The sequence below is a fragment of the Nannospalax galili genome, unplaced genomic scaffold (assembly GCF_000622305.1).
Source record: "Nannospalax galili isolate Female #2095 unplaced genomic scaffold, S.galili_v1.0 scaffold1191, whole genome shotgun sequence".
In the NCBI taxonomy this organism is placed as follows: Eukaryota; Metazoa; Chordata; class Mammalia; order Rodentia; family Spalacidae; genus Nannospalax; species Nannospalax galili.
The window spans coordinates 1,735,086-1,747,892 of NW_008330570.1; the positions used below are offsets into that span (position 1 = coordinate 1,735,086).

Here is a 12,807-nt window from a genome sequence, read left to right on the forward strand (position 1 = left end):
TCTATATGCTTCTTGTATTTGTATGAGCATGTCTTTCTTTAATTTTGGGAAATTTTCTTCCATGATTCTGTTGAAGATCTGGTCCATGCCATTATCTTGGGATTCTTCTCCTTCCTGTATGCCTATGATCCATAGGTTTGGCCTTTTTATGGTGTCACACAATTCCTGCATATTCCATTCTTGTGATTTCTTAAATTTTTAATAATCTTTGCTTGTGTGGTCTAGTTTGTCCACTTTATCTTCCAGTCTTGATACTCTGTTTTCCATTTCGTTCATCCTGTTAGTGAGGCTTTCTCCTGATGTTTCTAATTGACTTACTGTTTCATTTCCTTCCACATTTCAGCCTGAGTATTCTTCATTATTTCTATTTTCTGAATTCATTCAGAAGTTTATCCCTATCTTCCTTCAGTTGATTTCTTTCTTTGCGTGTTCTTCAAATTCACTGAATTCTTTTATCATGTTTATTAATTGTTCTTTTGAGTTCCATGTCCTGCATTATCTCTAGGGGGTTCTCATTGTACTCCTCTAGAGGACTATTGGTATTTGGTGGGGATATGTTATTTTGGTTTTTCATGTTATTATTTTTTTCTCTGTGATTTTGACATGTGAATTTCCTTTGTAGTTTCTGAGTCCTATGTGAGACTCAGGCCTTCAAATTTAGGTCTGCTACTTTTTGTGAACTTTATGTGTCTTTGTGGTTTACTTTTTGGGCATGAAAATCTGGTTCGTCTAAGCTTCTGGTTCTCTCTTTTGATTTTTATATTGGAGTGGCTGGATTGCTTTTGTCTTCAGGAGGTCCCCGAGAGGCCCAATTCAGGTGAGGGTCAGATGTTTTCAGGCTTTCTCCTAAGTTCTGGATCCCTCCAGGAACGATTTTGGCCTTAGGAATTTGGGAGTTGGAGTGGCCTGGGAGCCTGGCCCAGGAAAGATGCTGGTCTAGGGCAGCTGGTGGCAGTGCCATCGAGAGATGCAAAGGCAGATGGGTCAGGAAGAGGCCCCAAGGCCTCCTGAGGACTGCACTGAGGAGTTGGGTTCGTCTGGATGCAAAAGATCAGGAAGAGGAAAGGTCAGCCCCAGCATCCCAGAAAGAGGCTGGTGGGTGGTACAGGCCCAGGGAAGCAGAGGGAGTTGAGGGAGGGGCCAGGCTCAGAAGAAGGCACTTGGATATTAATCTCTTATATATATGTGTATCTATAGGTTTTTATCTTTTTTTTTTTTTGTCTTTTTTTGAGACAGGGTCTCCCTATAGTCCCAGCTGGCCTAGAACTCAATATGTAGAATAGACCAGGCTGACCTTGAACTCACAGAGATCCACCTGCCTCTGCCTCCTGCATGCTTGGACTAAAGGCATGTGCCACCATACCCAGCAGGTTTTAAATTTTTTATTTTTATTTATTCGTCTTTTTGAGATAGGGTCTCCCTGTAGCCCCAACTGGCCTGGAACTCTCTATGTAGATCATGTTGGCTTTGATCTCATAAAAATCTGTTGACTGCCTCTGTCTCCTGGGTGCTCGGAATAAAGGTGTACATTATTATAACCTGAACTCAGCTTCATTTATTTTTTCTTTTAGCTGTGTATTTTGTGTCACATCTAAGAAATTGCCAGATCCAATATTATGAAGACTTCATTTGGGTTTTCTGCTCTTAACCACTGGGCTATCTCTCTAGTAATCCCCACTTCCTTCTCTTTGAGACAGGGCCTTACTATGTAGTTGAGGATGGTCTCAAATAGGAGATCCTCTTGTTTGATTACTGATTCAATTTCCTATACAGTAGATATGCTCAGATTTTTAAATTTTCTTTTGAGCAGTTTTGGAGGTTTGTATATTTATATACAAGAATTTGTTCATTTGTGTTATTATTTTGTATGCAAGCATTTACAGTATTGCCTTATGATTCTCCTCCCCCACTTTTGAGACAGGGTCTCATGTAGGCCAGGCCAGCCTCAAACTTGCCATATAGCCAAGAATAACCTTGAATTTCTAATCTTCCTGTCTCCATCTCCTAAATTGTAGGGTTGCAGATAAGTTCCAGCATGAGTAGTTTATGTGATGCTGGAGATGGAATCCAGGCCTTTTTGCATATTAGGCAAGCACTCTACCAACTGAACTACAGCCCCAGCCCCTGAATTTCTTTTTAATTGTCAGGGTCTTTTTGTATTGTCCTTGTTGCCCTGAACTACTGGGCTTAAATAATCTCCCTGCCTCAGTTTACCTAGTAGCTTGATAACTAAAACTCCACACCTAGCTGAATTGAATTTTTAGTTTTTAAAATTTAAGTTTTATGTGACTAGTAACCATGTTCAACAGCATATAAATCTCATGTTTCATGTCATGAATTTTGCTTCCTGACTTGGTGTTTCTCCACAGGCATCAAGCTTAAAAATAGTCTCTGGGGTGACATATCATACCTACTAAATCAGGATAATTTCTTCACTGAGGAACTTCTTACAGCCTTTTGGTATCTTGCTTTTGCACCATTAAAATATACTTTTTCAGGGATGAAGAGATGGCTCAGCAGTTAAGAGACCTGGGTTTGATTCTCAGCACCCACATGGGGGCTAACAACCTCTGTAACTCCAGTTCCAAGGAATCCAACACCTTCTTCTGACCTCTGTAGGCATTTCATGGCAATGGGTACACTTATCCACATACAAGCAATATACTTGTACACCTAAAATAAAAATAATAAAGTATTAAATAAATATATTTTCAAGAAATTGTCATTGATATCTATGTGAATTAGCTTTTAATCACTGTGACAAATGCCTGAGAAAAATCAACTTAAGAGAGGAAAGATATGGGCTAGGTATGGTGGTGCACCTTTAATCCTAGTACTTGGAGACACAGGCAGGTGGATCTCTGTGAGTTCAAGTCCAGCCTGGCCTAAGTAGTGAGTTCCAGGCCAGATGGGGATATGAGGAGACATTGTCTCAAAAAAGACCAAAAAAAAAAAAAAAAAAGGAATATTTGTGTGTGTGGTTTTCACGTGCCTGCATGAACCAGAGGGGGTCAGGATAGGATGTCAGATCCTCTGAAGATACACCTGATGTGGGTGCTGGGAACTGAAGTATGGTTTTCTGTTAGAGCAGCAAGTGCTCTTACCCCCTGAGCCAGCTCTCCAGCCCTCCCTCCCCCCACAGTTTTTCTTAAAAGTTTCTTTCAGGTTTGGGGATCTTGTAAAGTTGTAAAGCCCTTGCCTAGCATTTTAAAGGTCCTAGGATCATTCTCCAGCACCAAAAAAACAAAATAAAACAAAACAAAAAAAAAACACAACCCTTTCAGAGGGAAGGTGTTTTTCTTTTTAAATTTAGATGACATATTATCTTTTTCTTTTATAGTTTATATTTTAATGTCCTTTATAAGAAATGGTTCCCTAGCCTATGGTTATAAAAATTTTGAGTTTTGAGGGGCTGGAGAGATGGCTCAGCAGTTAAGGGTAGTGGCTTCTCTTGCAGAAGACCCAGGTTTGAATCCCAGCACCCACATGGTGGCTAACAACCTTCTGTAACTCCAGTTCCAGGCAATCTGATGCCCTCTTCTGACTTCTGCAGGCACTGCATGACATGGGTGCACTTACACACATGTAGGCAATATATTCATACACATAAAATAAAAATAATAAAATGAAATAAATTTTAAAAATTAAAAACTATGTAATTTTAGTATTATGTATAAGTCTGTAATAATAATTTCAAGTTAATCTTTAGACATGAGATAGTGGTAAAGACTATTTTGTTTTTTGATTTATTTATTTGTATTTTATGTGTGTGAGTATTTTACCAGCATGCACATAAGTACACCCATGTTGTATAATGCCTGCAGAGGCCAGAAAGGGCCATCAGATTTCCTGGAACTGGAGTTTTTGTTGACTGCCACGTGGGTTCTGGGAGCTGAATCCCTGTCTTCTGCAAGAGCAGCCAGTGCACTTAATCTCTTAACTGCTGAGCCATCTGTCCAATCCCCTAGAATCATTTATTAAAAGATTATCTTTTTGTAGCCAGCATGGTGGTACATGTCTGTAATCCTAGCCACTAAGACTGGAGACAGGAAGATTGCAAGTTTGTACATAGGCCTGCCTGGGCAAATTAGCAAGATCCTGCCTCAAAAATCAAATAAAAGGGTAGTTAGTCGTGAGGAGCAGTGGTGGAACACTTGCCTAGAATGCTTGAGATCTTCAGCAAAATTTGGATTCTGCTTTTTTTTTTTTTTCCCCCTGGATAGAGAGTCTTGCTATGTAAAGCAGACTGGCCTCCAACTTGCTGGCCTTAAAATTAAAATAGTCTTACCTCAGCTTCCTGAATGCTGGAATTACAGATCTGTGTCAGCATACCCCGGATCTCCCTCTCCCCCTTTTGAGACAGGGTCTCCCTGTAGCCTCTCAGCTGGCCTGGAACTCACTATGCAGACCAGGCTGGCCTTGATCTCACAGAGATTTGTTTCCGTCTGCCTCCAGAGCTCTGGGATTAAAGGTTTATGCCACCACACTGGGCTCTTTTTCATCTCTTGAAGTAGAGAAAGTGGAGGTTATTATGTCACTGGGACAGTACAAATATTTTGAAAATAAAAGTTAATCTTAGAACACTGTCTCTGTGGGACTTTTGGTGGGTTGTATTTCTTAGTATCTTGTCAGCTTTTTTCTTTTTTTAATTGTGCTATAGTTTAAACTTAGGGTCTTGCACATTGTGGTGAAGTGCTCTACCATTGCACTATGTCTCCAAGTCCCATTTGTATGTAGTTTTAAATAAAATTTACAAAAAGTATTTTATTGATTCATTATTTTCTCTATTGTATGCAACACTGTTATACTTTCTCTACATTTTTCTTTTGTTTGTCCATGAGGCCTCTTCCTTCCATTTTGTGGTTTCATATGTATCTCCAAGGGCTAGAGAGATGACTCAGGAGTTAGGAGCCTTGCTGCTCTCGGAGAGGGCCTAGGTTCAGTGCCCAGCACCGAAAAGGCAGCTCACAACTAGCTATAATTCTAGTTCCAGGGGATCTGACTCACTTTTCTGGACTTTGCAGGTACCAGCATTTACGCAGTACACATACATACAGGCAATCACACACATAAAATTTAAAAAAATTATAATTTTAGAGTAAAACAAACATTTGTTGGTGGTAAATGATATTGGTTATAACCAATATCAAAAGGTATCCAGGCTTTCCCTATAGGACTATAAAAACAAAACATAAGGGTTGGGCTTGGTGGCCCACATTGTTTAATCCCAGCACTTGGGAGGCAGAGACAGGGATTTCTTTTTCTTTTCTTTTTTTTTTTTTATTTTTTATTTTTTGGTCCTTTTGAGACAGGGTTTCCCTGTAGCTGCCCTAGCTGGCCTGGATTTGTTGTGGAGACCAGGCTGGCCTCGAACTCACACTCGAACTCCCGAGTGCTGGGATTAAAGGCTTGGGCCACCACACTCAACTCGGGCTACTTTCTTTTTGAGGACAGACCCTGACATTATTTTCCTACTGTTCTAACTCGTACCCGTGTGGTGCAATGCCCACTGGAGTCACGGACAGTTGTTAGCTGCCATGTGGACGCTGGGATTTGAACCCGGCTCTTCTGCAAGAACAGTCAGTGTTCTTAACCACTGAGCCATCTCTCCAGCCCGAGACAGGGGATTTCTATGAGATCAAGGCCAGGCTGGTTTACATAGTGAGTCTCAGGCCAGGTGGGGCTACAGAAAGACCCAAAACAAACAAATGAACAGACAAACCAAAAAGGCAAAAATAAAAAACAAAAAACAAACACAAAACTAAACAAAGTCAGCTAACCCTTTGTGTTCTAATTTGTATACCACAGACTTGGTCAGTGTCTATGTTATATAAACCAGCCTTTTTTTCTGCACAAAATGAAGCTGTTTATTATGTTCAATTATGTAGCCAGCTGACCCAGGAAAATTCAGATCTATTTCCACTCTGAGGTATCCACACTCCATAGGAGGCTGGCAATATGTGGTGGATGAGGTGTTCTGGGGAAGTGTGATGTGAGAATTAATGTAAGCTTTCTTCACCTGCAGGCGCACTCTACCCTGAGGGTCGCACAAAATTTATTTAATTAATTTAAATAAGTCTGAGAGCTTAAATGGGTACTTTGCTTTAACTCTGATGCCACTTGATTTCTACAGTAATTTCTTGACTCTCCAATTTTTCAATGTAATCAGGGAAATTTCTGCCCAATAAAAGTAGGCTTTCTATCTTTAATGAATTGTGAGGTTCTGAACAAGCATTCTTCCCTACCTAACAACAGGGCCTTTCATATTACGTGTGGCTTAATATATTTCTCTGGAAGCTAAATAACACTTTCTAGTCTTTGGATTTAGCTTTTTGTCTTAATTCTTCTCCGGGCGAGGGGTATATGGTTGGAGGGGGGCGGGGTTGTGATAAACGAAGTTGTTTGAAGACTTTCCTAGATCTTTAGCTAAGGTTTTAGGAGACCACACTGCTTCGCTTTGTTTAAAGACGCAGGATTCAAGTCTGCATTTTTCTCTAAGTTTACCTTGTTGCTGGCTACCGTAGAGGCTTCTTCGATCAGCTGTCATTCTCAATTTTACAGTCATGAAAAGTGCTCAAGTTCATTCAGGGTCTTAAGTAAATCTAGAATTGGAACGCGGCGGTTCCCTTCCACCCCGCGCCTCTCCCGGACTTTCCTCCGTCATTCGGGCCACCTGAGGTGGCGGGGATGTCTGGGGTCCTTGGTCCTGGCCTGGTGTTGAAGGGTCCGGGATTACGTTCCACCCGGGAACTTGTCCTCTCCCATCCCCCAGCCTAAACCAGCCAGTAAAACCCAGCGATCATGGAGTACAAGGCCCAGAGTGTCGCACTAGCCCCGCCCACAAGCCGACGTCACGCTGGGGCAGGGCCTGCGGGAGGCTGCAGAGAGGGAAGGGCTGCGTGTCCTTGCAGCGCCCCGCCGTGGCCGCGGCTGGAACCGGCTTCGTCGTCCCTGCGCCGCTGGAGCCTTGACGCACGGAGCAGAGCTTGAGAGCGAGAGCGAGAGAGAAAGGGGCAGACATGGCGGCGCCGCTCGGTTCCCGCTAAGGACGGCTGAGCCGGCGCAGGGTTCGTACAGCCGGGCTGCAGCACCGCTCCCGCCTCCTGCTGCCTGCCTTCTCGCGCTGCACGCCTGGCCTCTGCTCTGCTCTTGTCTGCCCTCGCCTGCGCCCCGGAGAGTGCGGGCCGGCTCGAGTTCCCCGGCCCGGCTCAGCTCTGCTGGCCCTGACTGCCCGACCGGCGGGCCAGCCTTCCTCGGCTCTCCCGCGAGCGGCGGGCGCGGCGTGGACCCGGTTCCCCTGGCTGGACCATGGTGAACACCCGGAAGAGCTCTCTGCGTCTTCTCGGGTCCAAGTCTCCTGGGCCCGGGCCCGGGCCTGGGCCTGGGGCCGGAGCCGAGCCTGGGGCGACCGGCGGCAGCAGCCATTTCATCTCCTCCCGGACCCGCTCCTCAAAGACCCGCGCGGCCAGCTGCCCAGCCGCCAAGGCCGGGGGAAGCGGCGGCGCCCTGGATGAGGCCAGGGTAAGAGCGCGGCGGCCGCGGCCGGAGGCTTGCAGGCGCCTGCCCGGGCTTTGTCTGCCGGGTTGGGGGGCAGGAAACCTCCAGCCGAGACTGCTCGGGTGGCTGGAGACGGGGTCTGCGGGTGCGCTGGAGGCTGGCATCCTCGGAAGGGCTGCGACTTAGCCCTTTGGCTTGCTGGCCCGGTTCTTTTGTGTAAGGAACAGCACTTGAGTCCGGGGGAGAGGGCTTTTGGGGTCCTTTTCCGGGGCATTAGGATTTGCTTTCCGTGTCCTTGCGGTGCTTCAGAGGGGAATTCTAAGGGAGGCAAAAATGTGGGGCTGGAGTCCCTGGCTTGGAAAGGGAGAAGAGAGAAGTGAAAGTTTTCTGCGGTGTCAAACCCAAAAGTGTGTCAGCTCTTGTGGATGTCTAGAGCTTACTCTTAGTTTGGGGGTGGTTCAAGTTGGTAAGGAAGTGAACAGAGCTCCAGTTGGCAGCCAGGAAAAAAGTTTGTAGCTGCTCTGCCACCAACTTTAAAAACAAAATCAACGCTAACGCCTTTCCACACGGGACAGATCAGACACGATGCTTGTAAGCTGGAGAAGCAGGTAGCTAGCTAGCTAGCCAAGGTTCTAATCTAGTAGCGACCAGAGAACTTTCAAGTCACAAAAGGAGTATGTGGAAAGAAACTGTTGAATCAGCACCTCCTTCTGAAGTACATGGTTTCTACATTTTTGTTAAGTAGTTAGGAAAGGTCAATTAGCACTGTTGTCATACAGTTGCAGAAATGACACTTGGAGAAGTAGATGACTTAGTTCTTAAAAACGATGATTGAAAAATCCTGAAATTCTGTGACCCATAATGTAAAACATGGAGCTACTATGAAGATGTATCTCTTTAAAGTTAGTGAGAAGGTAATATTATTATGAGATTAGTTCTGAATCCAGAGAAGAGTATATTGCATCTATCTAGAAAGAGTTTAATTTACTAAGTAATTTGACTGGACATTGTTGTTCATTTAAAATACTCCTTTAAAGTCACACCATTTTTGTTACTATTATGGGGAGAGAACAGTATGTAAGGTTCTGCAGAGGTCTCTGAGGTTGTGGGCTGTGAATTGTTTTCCTCTTTGTGCTTTCACTGTTTTGACACTAATCAGAATGAATCTTGTTTTATATTTATGAAATAATTTATGAAATATATTTATTGTATCTTTGGAATTTTTTTTGCTTTATTTGCTACAAATCTGGAAAGTAGTTTTTAAACTGTCCTATTTTAGTAGAATTTTAGGAATATACAGATCTCTTCGGTTGAAATAAAGATAAATTGTGCAAGCTATTGAGGATAAGTATTCTGAAACCTAGTTTTTTTTCTGCAGAAACTATCCTAAATGTGAACATTTCTTGACTTACTGCTGCTGTCACATTTAAAAACAATTTTAAGGCAAGTGTGTCCTCTACACTTAAGTGCAAATAAAACATTTATAGTATAAGCATGTAATTGTATCATGCCTTGAATGCCTGGTCTATTAGAGCAGTGGCAAACTCATCTAAGGCAATTAGCTCATTTCTCTCTCATCAGTTTGTGGTCCCATTTTTGAATTTGTGGATCTCATGCTGTCCTTACCCCCTGAGGAATAAGGTGAGGTAATTTGTCAGGCAGCTATTATGGAGATGTTAAAAGGCAGAGAATCAATAGTCTAATGTAGAAATGAACATTTGGTACCTTTTAAATTGCTAGAAGGATGAAAGATATTAGCTTTTCTAGAAGGGTACTAATGAAACATTATTTTGCAAAGTCTTTTAAACTATTTAAAAAGACCATAAGTAGCCGGGCGTGGTGGCTCACGCCTTTGATCCCAGCATTCGGGAGGCAGAGGCAGGCGGATCTCTGTGAGTTCAAGGCCAGCCTGGTCTACATAGTGAGTTCCAGGACAGCTGGGGCTACAGGGAAACCCTGTCTCAAAAAGACCAAAAAAAAAAAAAAATCATAAATAACATGCTTTTAAGATTTACTTAGAAGGCACATGCCTTTAGTCCCAGCAGAGGCAGGTGGATTTCTCTGAGTTCAAGGCCAGCCTGGTCTACATAGTGAGTTCCAGGCCAACTGGGGCTACAGAGAGACCCTGTCTCAAAAAAGGCCCCGGGGGGGGGGGAGAGATTTACTTTGAAATACTTGCTTTTCATTCTTAAAGATATTTGTGTTATGGCTATAGTAGACGATGGAATGATCTAATTGTTTTCTCTGAGAAATTTTAGAGACTTTCTCGTTTCATAATTGAGCTCTTGGACCTATGGAAGAGGAAAAGTTACAATTTTGTATTTATTAAGTTTATGGAATGTTGCATTTATGAAACAGGTTGTATATTTGCTGTATATTTCTGAAGTGGATTGTTTTGAGTCTGATTAGCTCTTCATTTTGAGATTTTTATGCTCTAGGAATTTAGCAACCCTATTTCACCCATTCTCGTATGCTTAAAGGTACCCCCTACATCTTTGGGGTCTTTAGTAGACATTTGTTCCTGTCTATTAAGCCTTATTTGATGAGAACTGGATTGCCTAGCTGTTCCTTTAGAAGACCCTCCTTATGCCGGGTGTGGTGGCATGCCTTTAATCCCAGCACTTAGGAAGCAGAGGCAGGTGGATCTCTGAGTTCAAGGCCAGCCTGGTCTACATAATGAGTTCCAGGACAGCTGGGGCTTCAAGGAGACCCTGTCTCAAAAAGACCAAAAAAAAAGAAGACGCACCTCCCACCTTTTAGCCACATGCCTTTAATCCCAGCACTTGGGAGGCAGAGGCAGGCAGATCTCTGTAAATTTGAGGCCAGCCTGGTCTACATAGTGAGTTCCAGGCCAGCGGGGGCTACAGGGAGACCTTATCTCAAAAAGATAAAACAACAACAACAAAACAATCTCTCCTTTTTTATAGGAGGAAATGCACTCCTCTTTGTAAGAGTTCCTTTTTTCTACTTTTGTGCTGCCTTTATTTACTTAACTACATTAAAAAAATTATTATTTTCGTTTTTTTGAAACAGGGTCTCTCTATAGTTCTAGCTGGCCTGGAACTCACTGTGTAGACCAGGCTGGTCTTGAACTCTGAGATTCACCTGCCTCTGCCTCCCAAGTGCTGGGATTAAAGGCATGTGCCACCAGGCCTGGCAAGTTTGGCTTTTTCTTTAAGTGATGTATGTGTAGAATAAGGAGACAAACTAGGGCACATTCTATGTGCATTGGAAAGATTTTTAACTGTCTCTACTTTTTTCTGCTGTTATTATTTATTATTATTATTATTGTTATTATTATTATTTTGGTCTTTTTGAGATAGGGTCTCCCTGTACCCCAGCTGTCCTGGAACTCACTATGTAGACCAGGCTGGCCTTGAACTCAGAGATCCACCTGCCTCTGCCTCCTGAATGCTGGGAGTAAAGGCATGCGCCAACGTGCCTGGCTATTTTTAATTTTTTGAGACAGATCGTGTTGGCCTGGGGTTTGCTATGTAGACTAAGCTGGCTTCATCCTGTGTCGATCCTCCTGCCTCTGCCTTCTGAGTGCTAGGATTACAGGCTTGTGCCATCATACTTGTCCTGTTACTAGTTTAAAATGTAAAAAACTATACTTCATGTATGCAACTTGATGAGCTTGGTGATAATTTTAGAGCAATAAAACTATCACCACCACGAAGACCATGGGCATGTCGTCACTGCATGGGCATGTCAATCACTGCTGCAGTTTTTTCACTCCCTTTAATATTGCGGTTGTTATATATATTTCCTTTTGGGTATGATACAGTGTATTTCCTTTTTTTGTTTGATAAAGTGTATTTCTTTTTTGGTGTGATAACAGTGTATTTCTTCTTTGGTTTGATACAGTGTATTTCTTTTTTTGGTTTTTACAGTGTTTTTGATGCAGTGCATTTCTTTTTTGGTGTGATACAGTGTTTGTTTGTTTTGTTTTGTGCAATATTTTCAGCTCTAGGCAATCTGCTGTGTAGTAAATCTCCAGAATTATTTATCTGGCACAGTGAAACTTTGTTGCCTTTGACCACTGCCTCCCTATTCTTTATCCTCTTAGCTCCTGGCAATTATCCTTCATTTTGCTTTTTTGAGTTTGCCTATTTTTGGTTGTGCATTTAATGATCACAAAGTATCTTTTTTGTGTCTGGCAGTTCACTTAGCATAATGTGTTCCAGGTTTTTTGGTTGGTTGGTTGCTTTCTTTGTTGGTTTTTGAGACAGGGGCTCCCTGTAGCCCCAGCTGGCCTGGAACTTGTTATGTAGACTAGGCTGGCCTTGATCTCATAGAAATCTACCTGCCTCTGCCTCCTAAGTGCTGGGATTAAAGGTGTGTGTGTGCCATCAAACCTGGCTAAAAATTTCTCTTTTTTTTTGAGACAGGGTTTCCCTGTAGCCCCAGCTGGCCTGGAACTTGCTATGTAGACCAGGCTGGCTTGAAGTCACAGAGATCTGTCTGCTTCAGCATCCCAAGTGCTGGGATCACAGGTGTGCGCCACCATGCCCAGCTCAAGAATTTCATTTTTAAATGTTGAATAATATTTCATATATATATATATATATACTTCATTTATTAATTTTAATTAATTTTATTTTGTGTGTATAAGTGTATTGCCTGCATGTATGTAAGCGCACCTGTGTCATGCAATGCCTTCAGAGGTCAAAAGAGAGGGTATTGGATCCCCTGGAACTAGAGTTACAGATGGTTGTTAGCTGCTATATGAGTGCTGGGAATCAAACCTGAGTCCTCTGCAAGAGCAGCCAATGCTCTTAACTGCTGAGCCATCTCTTCAGCCCCATCTTTTTTTTTGTTGTTGTTGTTGTTGTTTAAGGGTAGGTCTCACTGTGTAACCTTGGCTGACCTGAAACTGGATAAGTAATTGAGACTGACCTTGAACCCACAGGGATCTGCCTGCCTCTTCCTCCTCTGTGCTGGGATTAAAGATGTGCACCACCACACCTAGTTCAATATTCCATTATATATAAAATTGTATATATACATACTGTATTTCCTTAATCCATTATCTGTCATGTGGCATTTAGATTGTTTTTGTATCTTGCCTATTGTGCATAATGCTACAAAGGGTTTGGAAGTGTAGGTCCCTCTTTGAAATCTTGATTTCAGTTCCTTTGGATAAATATCCAGAAGTGAGATTGCTGAATCATATGATAGTTTCATTTTTATTCATTTGAGGATCTTTACTGTTTTCCAGGGTAGTTAACACCATTTTCCCTTCCCATTGATGGGAACTGGGGTTCCCCTTTCTTTACATCCTCCCTAACACTTGATGTCTTTTTTTTT

General features: G+C 42.7%; 1 protein-coding gene across 2 annotated transcripts in view; it reads left to right on the forward strand.

The window, feature by feature from the left end:
- The first annotated feature begins 6,926 nt into the window (after positions 1-6,926).
- Positions 6,927-12,807, forward strand: part of Atad2b (ATPase family AAA domain containing 2B) — a 163,464-nt gene continuing 157,583 nt past the window's right edge. For both annotated transcript variants that reach the window (XM_017802216.2, XM_008848859.3), the window contains exon 1: positions 6,927-7,521. In XM_017802216.2, coding sequence (XP_017657705.1) covers positions 7,309-7,521 — 213 coding nt within the window. In that variant the 5' untranslated portion in view covers positions 6,927-7,308. The remainder of the gene's footprint in view (positions 7,522-12,807) is intronic.